This window comes from Trichoderma harzianum, assembly GCF_003025095.1.
Source record: "Trichoderma harzianum CBS 226.95 unplaced genomic scaffold M431scaffold_18, whole genome shotgun sequence".
NCBI classification, from domain to species: domain Eukaryota; kingdom Fungi; phylum Ascomycota; class Sordariomycetes; order Hypocreales; family Hypocreaceae; genus Trichoderma; species Trichoderma harzianum.
Genome location: NW_020209266.1, coordinates 234,731 through 248,470, shown reverse-complemented (window position 1 = coordinate 248,470; position 13,740 = coordinate 234,731). Strand labels below are relative to the sequence as shown.

Genomic DNA, 13,740 nt, shown 5'->3' with positions numbered 1-13,740 from the left:
AGTAGAGCTGCTGTTGGAATTGTGGAGCTAGAGGCTGTTGCCTGCATGGCAGCCACAACTTTAATGGGGCTCAGCTGCTTATGTAACGATACCTCGGTACTTCTACAAGGCATCCAATGCACAACATCTCGTGGCCTTCGACAGCTTCACCTTTCGCAATTATTGCTCCTTTGGGCCTCTCCGGAGTTTGAATGGCTTTTCCCCGAGACAATTGCACAGAATCGTGCAATGAATGACACATGCAACATGACACACGACACATTGACATGTGCGCCTTGGTCGGCAACAAGACCCGATCCAGCTGCTTGGTTGGTATCTCATCTTCTCAGCCTTTCAAAACCACAGTGTCTCTCCACTTCACCGAATGAACTAAACATTGGATAAATCGGGACTCATCTTGACTAATCAGCAGTCATGTCAAAGACGACATATTACCATATGAGCAGCCGTCAAAAACTCAGCGCCGCCAAGATGAACCACTTGCAGGTACAATCCCTCATGGAAACATGACACTCGTGGTCAGTGCAACTCGATCGCGAGGGCAGCACAAGGTGACATGCCGCTATTGTAACCGCCTCTTTTCTTTCCTTCAAACCTCTACACTTGGAGCCTTTGAGCCCAGTGGTTCCTAGCTGTCGACATGCAAACTAGAAGAGAGAAGGAGATATCTGCCAGTTGGCAGGGGGGCATTGTTCCTTCCAGCGTGCTATACAGAGCGTCTTCCTTTCGGAAAGCGCGTACCCAGAGGGATGTCTATACTGGGATGGACACCTAGTCAATGTTTGCTGTCTTCCTCGAGCTCTCACAGACACCACAGGAGGCGAGAATACCAATATCATCACACTCGCTACAACGCCTTGCCTGGCCAAAGTACATTTACAAAATTCTCAAACTCTACACTCGTTACAGCTTCATCTTCATAGCATCTCTTCCAAACTAACGCTTTCAATCGACAAGCAATCATGGCGGACGAAACTGTTCAGGATCAGGCTGTCAGGGAGCCCAGCTTCCCTGTTGATTACAGTTATGTGATCGAATTTATGGTCGGACAAGAGACGCCGGAATTCGATTACGACGCTTCGCGACCCCCAAGACTTTGGGCCTGTCCCGTCCAAGAAGAAGACCCTAGCGCTGCTATCCTGGACAAGTGCAAGGATTTGCTGGTGAGAGCGGGCGAGTCCGTAGCCATCTGTCGGGACCCTTCGTCTCCCGATACGAGTATAGAATATTTCTCTGAAGAGAATGGACCGCCCATGGGCTTAGGGGGCCACTGGCTCATCGAACCCTCTCCCACCACTTATTCAAGGCGACACAGCCCCGAGGCGTATGAATGGTATGGCGTGCGGCTTCGCAGTCCAACTTACCGCGAACTAGAAGCTGTGGATAGGATGACTCCAGTTCAATGGATCCTTGCCTTATTCCGATCAAGAGTCCTGATTCATGTCAACTCGACGTGTAGATTCAACGTTCATGTCAAGCCCGCACTCATGCCAATCTCTCTGCTCACTGCCAAAAAGATGACGACACTCGTGTGGGTTCTTGAGAAGGAGTTGCTTGAGCGCGTCTGCCCCAATTCTTACGGGTTGCCGTACCCTCATGTCAAAACCCTGGAAACGTGTTCCCGAATCTCGTCTCTCGTCTGGTATGGCTCTGGAGGAAGATCCCGTCAACAAGATCCCCTTAGGGCTGCAATCTCGAAACAGCATCTTCCCGACCTCTGCAACATGGACCTTTTAACCAGACTCGAACTCGTATGGGATGCTGGCTCAACCGGCGAACTCGCCAAGGGCCTTCTTGGGTACAATGGGGATGCCACGTCGTTTGCTATACGGCCTGCTGGAAAGTACACTCATGGCCCCACGTTTGAGTTCCGCTATAGCCTTTGGCATCCTTACGACGACCTGGACGCATCCCAATACTGGATTGACTTGTCCATTCGCCTCCTACGGGCCACAGCGCAGAGTGCCGACAGGTTTAAGCAGTACATCTCACAGTTGGATGACTTGATACACGGCTTCTCAGTTAACAGCACGCCCCCTACGCATCGATGGAAAGCGCTCTTGTCGACGCTTGGATTAACGGAGGAATGGTCTGCTCCCTGGGAGGCCATCGTTAAGCACTACAGAGCTGGCCATCAGCTTTCCTACCGATTCATCGATCGGCAACAGTTTCTGGTACCATCTGAGTTGCGGGCCCCAGGACGGCATAAGGTGCAACGATGAAGTGTCCTCCACCCGACTTCTGCGTTTTCTGCATTCTAATTTGCTCAGCGCTCCTTGACAGCGAATGTTGTATTTATTGCCCTTGGTAATGGGACTTTCTGGCATAGCTTGAGGGTCGTCATGAGCGCTAGATACTGAGTTATTCTATAGCAATTAAGGCGTGTCTGCAACATGCCACCTGTTCCCAAATTAATATTACTTTTCATCTCCTGTTATGGAATGCTATGATATGCTATCTAAACTGGAGCCGAAGCCAGCCGAAGCCAGCCAAAGATCCGCTCTATGTCTACATTGTTTCGTTAGGTAGTCGGCAGCGCGACGTCTGTCGTTCCTTTTATTTTTCACTTTCGTGTACTTGCACTCCTTGGTTAAGAAACGCAAAGCAAAGGGCTAAAGCCATCGCTCCATCTCAGGCCTCCCATGATGGCAATCATTACTGCTAGAGCGACCGCCACGCTGCTAAAGCCATATATATACGAGTGGCTTCGTTTCAGGCTGCTCAACTCGGCAACCCACGTCGAGATGGTTGTCAAGCACCCACAGAAGCCATCTTCGATGCCCTGCAGCACTTGACACCCGACGATCCCTCCTATTTGAGCGTGAGCAATGTCCCACGACATGCCCAAGACGGCGGTGCCAGCGATGTTGGCGGCAAAAGTACCCAGGGGAAACGAGGCGATCTTGCCGTTGAGATAGATGGCGAGGTAGAAGCGGGCGAGGCATCCCAGGGGCGCGAAGACGAGGGCGAAGAGGATCTCGCCGCGCCACTTGTTGTGCGGGGGGAAGATTGCCATGAGGATCGCGCCAAGCCAGCAGCCCCAGCCGAGGAAGACGCCGAGGGGATCGAGGATCTTGCGGGTCACGGGGTATGGAATGGATGGGGTGAATCGTTCTAGGGCGATGGCGAGGTGTGCGCCGAGGATTAATCCTGCTAGCGAGAGGGAGACTGTGGTGATGGTCACGGCGAGGAGGGCCATGAATGAGTATCCGCCGTTGCGGCCTGGGATGCCTAGGTTGGGGGTGACCATTTCGTTGGACAGGGCGAGGAAGATGTCGCGGATGAAGCTTGAAAAGCTGGTGAAGCTGCCGCAAAAACCGGTGGCCAGGCCGATGTAGAGAGGAATTGTCTTTTTGGTTGCTAGATGCGCCTTCTTGGCGGCCACTAGATCGATGACTTGATCGCCTTGTCCTGAGCTCTCTGAGCCATTGTTTGAATTTTCCTTTGCGCGCGCAAGCATTTGGTCATAGGAGGGTGTTCCCCATTCATAGCGGAACAACATCCGATCTTCGGAGAGGAAGCCCATGATGAGACTGCCGCCGAAATTGGCCCATAGAATATCAAATATGACGGGGTCGCCAGGGTACGTATTCAATGCGCTCAATCCCACGCGCGCAAGAGTGCCCCATATAGCAAAGAAGACGAGATATGATATCGTGTAGATCTGGGTTGCCAGCCTCGACACATGGTGTTTCTCTTTTTCATTGACAGCTTCGACATCGGTCAATTCTGCCGGTGGGGGCTGGCGCGGTGACTCTGCAAGGCTGGCACGTCGCGATTCCCGCTCTTCGCGGTCTCGACTCCGGATCTGCTCTAGGCTGTGGTGCCTGTATATGGACGACTCGGCGACGTTTTCCACGGGACTTGTTGCCGCCAGTTCATCGAGATTCGCCCAGTCGTCTGGAATGTCGTAGGGTTGGGCTTCTGCGACGGATCGCCGCCGAGCTTCGCGAACGGGAGACGGCGGCTTTTCTGTTGTTGGCGCCTGATTTTCGTCGGGGATATCGACTGGTAGTGCGCCGGTGGCATCGTCGAGGTTTTGGTACGCGATTGGGGCGTTGTAGCTTCCAGAGCTCGATCGCCGCGCTGGGTCGTGTGATGAAGCCATTGTGGGTGGGTTTGGAGGCTGTCTTGGCTCTCAGAGTCGCTGGAGTTGCTCAGCCGGGCAAATAGACGGCGTTTGAGCCACGGATCATGTCGTAGTGAAAACTGCGCATTTACTGGAACTGAGAGAAAAAGTGCGATTCATATTTGAGCTGGATGGGAGGGAGTCGGATGGGAGATAGACCAGGGCAGGGGAGAGAATTGCAAAAGCCGAGAATCAACCGCGATCCATCGGCATGTATATCCGGTCAGAGCTGTACCTCTGGGAATTGACTTCATTGTGCCTGAGAAGATAAAGAAATGCTCCTATATCGGCATTGAAGAAATGGCATCTGGAAAAATTATTTTGGAATCCTGGCATCCTCTAATCAGCATCTTAAATAGACAAATCGCCGTATCATGCACTATCCAGCCGCAGCAGCGTATAAACCATGCCTAAGTCCCTTATCCAGGCTTGCAAGGTCCATATCCGACATATCCATTATCCTTATCAGCACAGACCCCGCTAACGGCCCTCTCCGATGCCCGATAACCCGCCTAACAGCTCCCATCTCCACCACTCCGCACAGCGCCGGCAGCGCTATGCTTTAGCACTGGCCTTAGCACTGGCCCCTCCCCCACCTTGAGGTCCCCAAGTCCCTCTGATATGCCATCCCGTATCTCGCTACGTAATTTGTGCCCAGCCCGAGACCATCAGCTGCATCTCTTCTCTTACTTCTTACCTGGTCGGTCCATCACGGCCGCTTCTTTCTCCTCTCTGTTTATCGCCTCTTGCTACGGTGCCTATTCTCTTATTTTCCTCTTGATTTGTCGCCTTGGTTTATTTCGGCGTCTCCTTGAAGCTCCGGCCTTCTACGTCTTACATCGCTTACTCGTAACTCTTACTTACAACATCTCCTCTCTACATACGCCCAACATCTCCTCCCGATATCCCGATATTACTATCAATCATGGCCAATTTGCCTTCAAACGTCCATGTCTCGCAGCATCCCAGTCTGCTGGCTAAGCTCAGCCAACTGCGATCTCAATCCGCCAGCCCCCGAGATGTCAAGTCCTTGATCCACGAAATCTCATTAATCATCGCTTGTGAAGCCATCAGCACCGCCATAAAACCAGCCGATGGCCCCAAGGTGTGTATTCTCTTTAGCAAATGTGCCTCCTCTCTAACACAATCACAGGACAAAACTCCCCTAGGCTTTGAATACACAACTGTCGTCTCTGAACCCAGCAATATCTGCATAGTCCCAATCCTGCGGTCTGGCTTAGGCATGGTTGAAGGTTTGTGGCACACGATACTCCCCTCTCTTCTCACACCTACATAGAGGCATTGTATAGTGACTAACAACCTGCTTGTAGCTGTACAAACCATGCTCCCAGCCTCAGTACCCATCCACCATCTTGGCATGTACCGCGAGCCCTCAACTCTCGACCCCGTCGAATACTACAACAACCTCCCCCGACAAAACTCCTCCTCGGGCCCCGAAGGAAGCAAGCTCGCTATTATTGTCGACCCCGTCATCGCTACTGGCGGTACGTGCGCCGCGGCCATCCAGACCTTGCGCGAATGGGGTGCCAGGAGGATCCTTGTCCTGTGTGTCCTGGGAGCTTCAGAAGGTGTCCAGAAGGCTGCGGCGGAGTGGCCTGAGGGCACGGAAATTTGGATCGCAGGTGTCGACAAGGAATTGACGGATGGCGGCATGTTGAAGCCCGGCCTAGGTGACGTTGGGGATCGCCTGTTTTTGACCATTGGCAAATAATCACCAAACCAGGCGGCTATCGAAGGAACATCATGGGCAACGAGATGATGAATCGGTTCTTGGGTATAGCGATAGAGATGGTGTTCAATAGGCATAGGCGCAGAGAAATTCTATTCTGGTGGCTTTACTTTTTCTTTTACTTTTTTTTTTTTTGCGGTTTTCTTTTTCCTTTTTTCTCTTTTCTGGGTTTACTCTATTCTATGGGAACGCGCAATCCAGGAGGAGAGGCGCAAAGGAAGCTCCAGCGGAGAGCATGTTGGAAACTCTATTCACCTGTATATCTGGCCTTTTGCAGTCTTTCAACTGAAAACACTGCGATCCTGCAACTGCAAATCTTTCACTACCCGCGAACGCTTTCTCACAGACCACTCTTGGAAACGACATACAACAGCTTCTATTGCTTATTACCTAGGTATAATACATTCGTCCCGCCATGGATCCTAAAGACGCAGATTACGACGCAGACGATTCGCACCCAGAAGACTCATACTCCGAGGGAGAAGAATCCAAGAGTAGTCTTGAGCTGTGTTGTGCGGCCTGGCGTACTCCTCAGCAACAATGCGAAAACACTGCCGTCATCAGCTGCAAGAAATGCCGTCTCGTAGCTGTAAGTACTCGGCCGAAATAGAAAATGTCACCCACCGCGTCTTGTGTATATTATCCCCCCTCTCTCTTGGATCAACTGACGCAGCTTCATACAGTATTGCAGCGAAAAGTGCAGGGAAAATGACTTGGTAGATCACCATAAGTCAAGGATTTTACCAAGTTATCCTCGACGGACAGAATATGAGGACGGCGAGATTCCAGACCACCCTTTCTTTGAATCGACCAGATTCTGGGCCAACTATCCTGCGACTGATGTTTTGAATCTGGCAAAGAACGAGGGATCAGAGTATGACGGCCGTCTGCGACTTCTTCTCTTGGGCCGTGAGTTTTGCTGTCCCCGTTTTGGAACTATGTGACAATGACTTCTAACGAAAACGCAAAGCTTTCGCTCTGCGACACGTAATTTATTCTGTTGTCGCCATGCCGGAGACGGCTAATCCATCGCTTGATGTGACTCTCGTTGAATCCGACTATTGCCATCTTGTGCGGACCTTTCTTTCACTACTCATCCTTTCATTAGACACTGTCAACAGTCTTGTCGCCGCAGAAGTCGTTGTAGACGTCTGGTACTCGGCCAAATGGTCTGATTGGACCTATTCTTTCATCGAGAAACATGTGGGACAAAAGTTGCGAGGTCTTTATGAGAAAATTCAGACTTGGTATAAGGATAAGCAAGATAAACGAACGTTGTGCTTCACGGCGACACTGGGAACTCCAGACTATCTTACATTTGATGTTTGTCTAGACTGGTATACTTGGAAAGATCTTTTGGACTGCTGCCTCCAAGAGCCAGAGCTAGGATCAATGGCCAGGGCCAGGGCAGACGATGTATCAAAATGGGGTGAGCCTCTAGACCGAGTATTTCGCATATTCTCGTCGTCAAGAACAGCAGCCTTGATGAAGTGGCGGCTTGACGGCATCGTACAGCCTCAAGGCGAATCAGCGGAGGGATACACGATACCGAATCCGTAAGTTTTGTGTTGTTTCTATTGAGGATTAAAAAAAAAGGAAGGAAAGTGGAGGACACCGAACATTTACTAACATTTACAGAGCTTTCTTTCTCCCTGGCAGAGGCCCACCTGAGGGGATTACCAACGAGCCTCTTTCAGAATGGCCGATGAACGAAATTTTGGGATACGACCCGTATCCTGCTGAAGACGACATCTATGGCAAAATGAACTTTTATCTCCGCCGAATGGTTGTTTTATTTCGAGCTTGTTTGAAGAAAAAGCCAATTACTGCATATGTCATCGCTTGCGGTCATGTAGAGATACCAGGACACATCCCAACGTACCACAATGAAACGCGTTTCTACGATCGTATAGAGGTAATTTGCAATGCAGAGCGCAAAATGGATGAACTTGCCCTAATCTAACGTTATCAGGTTGGAAATTGGTTCGACATTGATGCTCAACTGTGCTTCTTGGCTTGTGCTCCTCTGCTACGACACGCGGGCGACAACCCACATGCAGCCATGTTAACTTTGTGCCGAGAAAGCGTTATACAGGCAGAAGACGAAGAGGCTGAGAAATTCATGGAACTCGAAAAATACCACCTATACCACCCGGCGTTTGACCTATTAGAAACCATGGCGCCTCTGAGAAAAGCTGTCGGCGAGCCATACGACGCAGCTTTAGTGCCTCGACATATGATTCTCTTTATATACCGCAGCTGGAGCTTGTTTACTTACGGGTAAGTTGATTTGTCCGAGCTAGATGTATTTATCATATAACTGACTGAATCCCGGAGCAGCTATCTATCCAATCTAAGACTTTTTGGATTCCCAGTGCCGGGAGACGAGAAGCTGCAGCGCCCTAGGGCTCCTTTGACGTTCACAGGGTACCTTGGTGCAAAACTAAAGCAGAATACAGTTCTTAGCCACTGGGGGAATCTACTGGTGGACGGCGAGGATAAGATCCCCACCATGGAAGAGTTCATGCGTTGGGCGAGCTGGCCAGCCGCAAAGCCACAGTATTGGTTGGAATGGAGAAAAGTGAGAGACGTGACTGCCGGAGAATTCTTTGAGCACCTTGAAATGCTGCAAGGAAAGCGGGCACTACGGATATGGAAGTCGTTATATGGAGACCATGGGACGAGGGAGAAGGAGAAGAAGGGGGAGGAAGAGAAAGATGAAAGAAACGGCGGAGATGAGAAGAAAGATGAAAGAAAAGGCGGGGATGAGGTTGCGGTGAATGGGGACAAGGGTGTCCCAGGAGGCATGCCTATGAATCCGCTGGCGAACAAGATGCTGATGAGGATCCATATGGCGATAAAATCTACATGCGAGGCAGAGGAAGCTTATAGAAACGGCGGAGATGAGGAGAAAGATGAAGGAAACGGCGGAGATGAGGAGGAAGATGAAAGAAACGACGGAGATGAGGCTGCACCGAATGGGGACGAGAGTATCCCAAGAGACATGCCTATGTATCCGCTGTTGAAAGAGGTGCTGATGAGGCTGGATATGGAGAGGAAATTCTTACGCGAGAATGAACAGGACAGTACCTAGTACGACAACCGAAGGCAATGATGATACGCGGAATGGGAGTCGTTCTTCGCCGCAGCGGAACTGAGAGTGAGGGATGGGAGAGGAAGTGGAACCTAGAGGAATAATAATGACGGAGAATGATGCATTGCATTGATTGTGTTGGGATATGGGCCGTGGTATATTGCCCTGTAGCGAATAAAGCAATGGTACATGTATTATATGAGCGTACGCATTCAGTGATAATGGCATGATTATCGACAACAGTGAAAAAAGGAACCTGAGATTATCGCTCCCAGCATGTTGAATATACTGGGCATGAGTGAAGAGTGCGGATGGATTTGACGTTGAAATGATCCTCCGTGAATTATCGGCGACTGGGTGGGATGGAATTATGTAACTCATGCCGTCGCATGACTAGGACTCAATCATTCACGATGAATAAGAAGACGCTTGACTAAGAGATGGAGCTTGTTTATATCAGCCTCGAGACAACAGCAACTGATTGCAACTCACGCCTCGAGTGGATTGATTCCAAAGATTTAATCCTTGCAACTGGACAGCTCTAGTTGCTTTGCTTATGGACCGTCGGGGTCCGAGGTCCGCGATCCGCTCAGCCTTCTCGCACCGTACAAGATACGCAACTGAACTGGATGGATCTCTCCAAACCTCCGCGGCGGGGATTAAAAACTCTCGTCTCCGGCCTATGAGTCTTATTTGTTGATTGTCCGTGTTCACACGGCTTGGCTAATGCTTGCTTACCTTGCTATCTCCGATGGAAATGTGGGGAGTTGTGCCATCGTGCGTTGAATTGGGCAGCCAGCGAGTTGAGAAGGATTTAGTATTAGGTGTGCTTGCTTTAGGTAGTGATACATTACATGTGCTGTGCTAAACAGACTGCGCGTCGTATTGATTGGCCTGACGTCAAATGCGACTATAAATTGCTGGATGTCTGACGTTTGCTGTTGAACTTTCCCCGCTCAAACTCAATCAACGACCCGGCGAACTCGAGACAACTCCAATTGAAACCAACAGAGGTCAAAACAACTACAACTACAGAGAAAACCTGAACAAACACAAGACAACAATGGCTGAACCAGAGGCTAAGCGTGTCAAGACCGAGTACGAGCTCATCTACTGGCCGGGCATCCCTGGTCGTGGTGAGGTTGTCCGGTTGCTCTTTGAAGAAGCGGGCGTCGGCTACATCGACACGGCAAAGGCCGCCAAGGCAGCTCCCACAACTCTGTCGTACATGGCGGCGACGAACCTGGGAGACGACAAGAACCCGCCGGTGTTTGCGCCGCCGATACTGAAGCACGGCGAGCTGGTGATTAACCAGCTGCCCAACATCCTGCTGTACCTGGCGCCGAAGCTGGGGCTTGCGCCGGCGAGCGGGGACGCGGTGTATCACTTGAATGCGATTGCGTTGACGATTCTGGATGGGCTTTGCGTGGAGGTGCATGAGACGCATCACCCGATTGCGACGGACAAGTATTATGAGGATCAGAAGGAGGAGGCGAAGTTGAGGGCGAAGGCGTTTAGAGAGCAGAGATTGCCGAGGTATCTTACGTATGTGCAGAGATTGCTGGATGGGGAGAAGAGTGGTGAGGGGGGTTGGTTGTATGGAGGGGAGTTGACGTATGTTGACTTGGTGCTGTTTCAGGTAAGTCTTGCTTTGAACTTTGAACTTTCTTTCTCTTTTGTGCAATTGCTGATGGAACATGCTAGTGCCTTGATGGAACACAGTATGCTTTCCCCAAGACGGTGGAGAAGTTGAGGAAGGAGGGCAAGCATGATGGCGTGTTTAAGCTGTACGATGCCATCAAGGAGAGGCCGAATATTAAGGCGTATCTGGAGAGTGACAGGAGGATAGATTACGCGGATGGTATTTGGCGCCACTATCCCGAGTTGGAGGAGGATGAAGAGTGAAGCAGCTGGAAGGGTAATTGCATCGATACATAGCGACAATACTAATGCTGCAAAAGTTTTGTTGAGCGAGTGAAGTGAGTTGGCGACGGCTTGATGCGTGATGATACTGCTGTTGGCCGAGAGAGTGAAGTCATGGTGTCGGTGAGCTATGTTGATATCCGGTTGGAAGAGGCGGTCAAAAGATATGGTGAATTCATAGTTGGCAGAAGAGCATTACGTGTATAGATGCCTTGTGTTGCCAATGGCTTCAATTCACTGAGAAGTGGGCTCATTTCTTGCTGTCTTGGACCATTCATTGGTAGTTGTCGGGATTGCGTGATGGGAAGTCAACGGATTGATGCTGTAGGACGATGCCTTCCTCGGCGATGATATTCTCGATCTGCAGCTGTCATCAGAGATGTCAATTGGTGCTGGCCTCAATGAGATTCGCGCCTTCTTCCCGTCAGACGCGCCGGCGGCGTCAAAGACCCCGGCTGCTGAAGTTGACTTTGACGATGACGAATTCGATGACCTAGAGTGGCCGCAACCCTATGAATTTGGCGACGAGATCGCGTTCCAACGGCCTCGTTATTTTTGAACGAATTGGGTCAGATTGATAGTCTATAGTGTTGTAATGTGAAATTTTGTATGGTGATTTTCTTTCCCAGTGTGCTGCACTGGAATTTGGTGTATGGGTGTGGCAATTGCGATTGAGGGGGGTAAATCTAACTTGTGTTGTGGAGTACTACGGTGAAAAAGAAGACTTCAAAACATCCTTCGGGATCCTAGATACTTATTTTATAGATTATCATTTCTATTTGTTGCCTTTTATTGCTCGACAGACAGCCACGAGAATCCTCCTGCAATCCAAAATCGTATGATCCCCCTGAAAGGAAGACAGTGCCAGCGTTCATCATGTCCATTGTGATGCTCAAACTCCACCCGTAATTTGCAAACCGTTCCTATTCCATTTTCGCCATTTTCACTCTCGGGAACCTTGGTTCGGAAACAGATTTGGGTTGGTTTGTCCACAGTCGCCTCCCGATCTATCTGAACACGACAGTCTCCGACTGTACGACTCGCACCATTCTCATAGTAGAACATGAGTCCTCGGCAAAATTCGAAATCATCCTCGTAAAATATCCTAACAGAAGAAACTCCATCCAAACTGGCCCAGGAGTAATAAGTGAATCGGCCCATCCGGTTTGCACCAATCTCAGCGAATATCGGGCGGCTAGCGACATCCAATGTTGCTGGGGATGCTTGATATGCACCAAAGAAAGGCAACATCTCTCTTTTGTTTGGCTCGCAGTAAACCAATGAGACAGAGCTCTGCGCTGCCAGAACCTTGTCTTCACCGGTGCCTGGTTGACGCTGTCCAATGGTGATATCGCCGGCTTTTTCCATTCTCACAAATATGACATTTAGACGATCATCTGATCCATTAGCGCCGAGGTAGGTTATCCGGTCACCCTTTGGTAAAGGCAGATACACCCTAATAGGCTCTGAAAAGATAGCATCAGGACGTTTCTCTTCCAAGACAGCTTTATCTGTCCAAAGGGTGGATTCTTGTTCTGTAAGGTGGATATGCATAGCCAATACAACGGTAGTATTGAGATAGAATGTGATTCCTCGTATTTCACTCAACTCAACGACATTAAAGCGCTGTATTGGCATTATCTTTTTCGGATATACCATACAGAGCGATAAGTTGGGAGGTGTTGGGCTGTTCCATACGTGGAGGCGGACGTTGCGCAATTGTCGAGGTAGCTTGAGGCGGAAACGGCCGTCCTGAGGAAATAAATGGTGAGGTCAAGATGATATGTTGATGTGATTCTGATTGCACACATACCTTTAACTGTACTTTTACTCCTTCGAGGGATGCCTCATCTTCAACAATATAGGCAAGGTGCTTGGCAGGCCTTGACCACCGTCCGGAATACTGTGGCCGAGTCGGAAGCCGCTCCATCTTTCGAATGCCTTCACAATCTATAGTCAATTTTATAACTGGTAGTGGCGGTGATAAAGGCTCAATGCGACGCAACTCTCCGTTGCGCTCCCACGAAAAGACGCTTCTCAATGGCATAGCTCGGACGGGCTGCGGGCTGGTCCGAGAAATCCAGGCTGCAAGTCGAATCGCCATCATACACCTCCAGAATACAGAATCCTCAGAGTATCGTTTGATCATATGAATGATTTCTCTGGGTAATGAACAGAGTAGCGGTATCCCACCGAATCGAGCGGTCTTCTCAAGAACTTCGTCGTCGATTATATCATTTGATAGACGAAGGCGCTCCATTCCGCGCCAAGGATTTTTCCATGCCGTTAGAATCCAGAGCCTATTCAAAGACTCTTCATCTGCAACATGGCCTACCTGTTGAACTATCTGGTAGCAACCCAAGTGCATCGCACAAAACTCAGGCGATGTGGCGTGGTTTGGAGAGTTGTCGTCGGCAAAGCTGGTTTCATATCTCTCCCTCATATATACGTCGAAGTCTTTTAACGGGTACCTGGCAAATGGTTCCGTGAGAGCGATATGCGCGGTCGAATTGTAATTACCGCAGACTTGACACATAAAAACATCGTCAGCGACAAGACGAGCGTAGCTTCAAAGGAAAGATGGAGTTAAAAGAATAGCCATGTTGGAAGATTTCATACGCGCTATGATCTTTTCATGCTGGTAAACGGTAGTTGAACAGATCCCGCATTGGGGAATATCTGCCAAGTATTCACGATGGCGCTTTCGTGCCATTGTCGAAAGAATATTGTAGTATAGGTGAGGCGTTTGAGACAAGAATGTGTTGGATATTCACCACGGTGAAGACAACGAGAATCTCGATTGTCTATTAACTACCTACGCTTACCCACATCTGGGCAATGCCG

At 49.9% G+C, this 13,740-nt stretch overlaps 6 protein-coding genes across 6 annotated transcripts; 4 read left to right on the top strand and 2 right to left on the bottom strand.

Moving 5' to 3' along the window:
* Positions 1-700: 700 nt before the first annotated feature.
* Positions 701-2,406, top strand: M431DRAFT_274086 (hypothetical protein). Its single transcript, XM_024913969.1, has one exon. It carries the CDS (start codon positions 963-965, stop codon positions 2,220-2,222), a length of 1,260 nt encoding a protein of 419 aa, XP_024769124.1. The 5' UTR covers positions 701-962; the 3' UTR covers positions 2,223-2,406.
* A 184-nt stretch (positions 2,407-2,590) lies between these two features.
* On the bottom strand, positions 2,591-4,108 carry M431DRAFT_10029 (hypothetical protein; the record flags this gene model as incomplete). Its single annotated transcript, XM_024911187.1, has 1 exon — positions 2,591-4,108. One exon carries the CDS (start codon positions 4,106-4,108, stop codon positions 2,591-2,593), a length of 1,518 nt encoding a protein of 505 aa, XP_024769123.1.
* A 649-nt stretch (positions 4,109-4,757) lies between these two features.
* On the top strand, positions 4,758-5,984 carry M431DRAFT_153613 (hypothetical protein). The gene is made up of 3 exons (XM_024912886.1): positions 4,758-5,234; positions 5,283-5,382; positions 5,461-5,984. The coding sequence occupies exons 1-3, from the start codon at positions 5,055-5,057 to the stop codon at positions 5,859-5,861; spliced, it is 681 nt and encodes a 226-aa protein (XP_024769122.1). The 5' UTR covers positions 4,758-5,054; the 3' UTR covers positions 5,862-5,984.
* A 310-nt stretch (positions 5,985-6,294) lies between these two features.
* On the top strand, positions 6,295-9,218 carry M431DRAFT_126250 (hypothetical protein; the record flags this gene model as incomplete). Its single annotated transcript, XM_024912273.1, has 6 exons — positions 6,295-6,468; positions 6,563-6,788; positions 6,850-7,435; positions 7,518-7,794; positions 7,852-8,159; positions 8,220-9,218. The coding sequence occupies 6 exons, from the start codon at positions 6,295-6,297 to the stop codon at positions 8,971-8,973; spliced, it is 2,325 nt and encodes a 774-aa protein (XP_024769121.1). The 3' UTR covers positions 8,974-9,218.
* Positions 9,219-10,036: 818 nt separating this feature from the next.
* On the top strand, positions 10,037-10,878 carry M431DRAFT_486751 (hypothetical protein; the record flags this gene model as incomplete). Its single annotated transcript, XM_024916416.1, has 2 exons — positions 10,037-10,612; positions 10,678-10,878. The coding sequence occupies 2 exons, from the start codon at positions 10,037-10,039 to the stop codon at positions 10,876-10,878; spliced, it is 777 nt and encodes a 258-aa protein (XP_024769120.1).
* An 807-nt stretch (positions 10,879-11,685) lies between these two features.
* M431DRAFT_534836 (hypothetical protein) lies at positions 11,686-13,609 on the bottom strand (the record flags this gene model as incomplete). Its single annotated transcript, XM_024920933.1, has 3 exons — positions 11,686-12,648; positions 12,710-13,422; positions 13,516-13,609. 3 exons carry the CDS (start codon positions 13,607-13,609, stop codon positions 11,686-11,688), a joined length of 1,770 nt encoding a protein of 589 aa, XP_024769119.1.
* Positions 13,610-13,740: the final 131 nt, after the last annotated feature.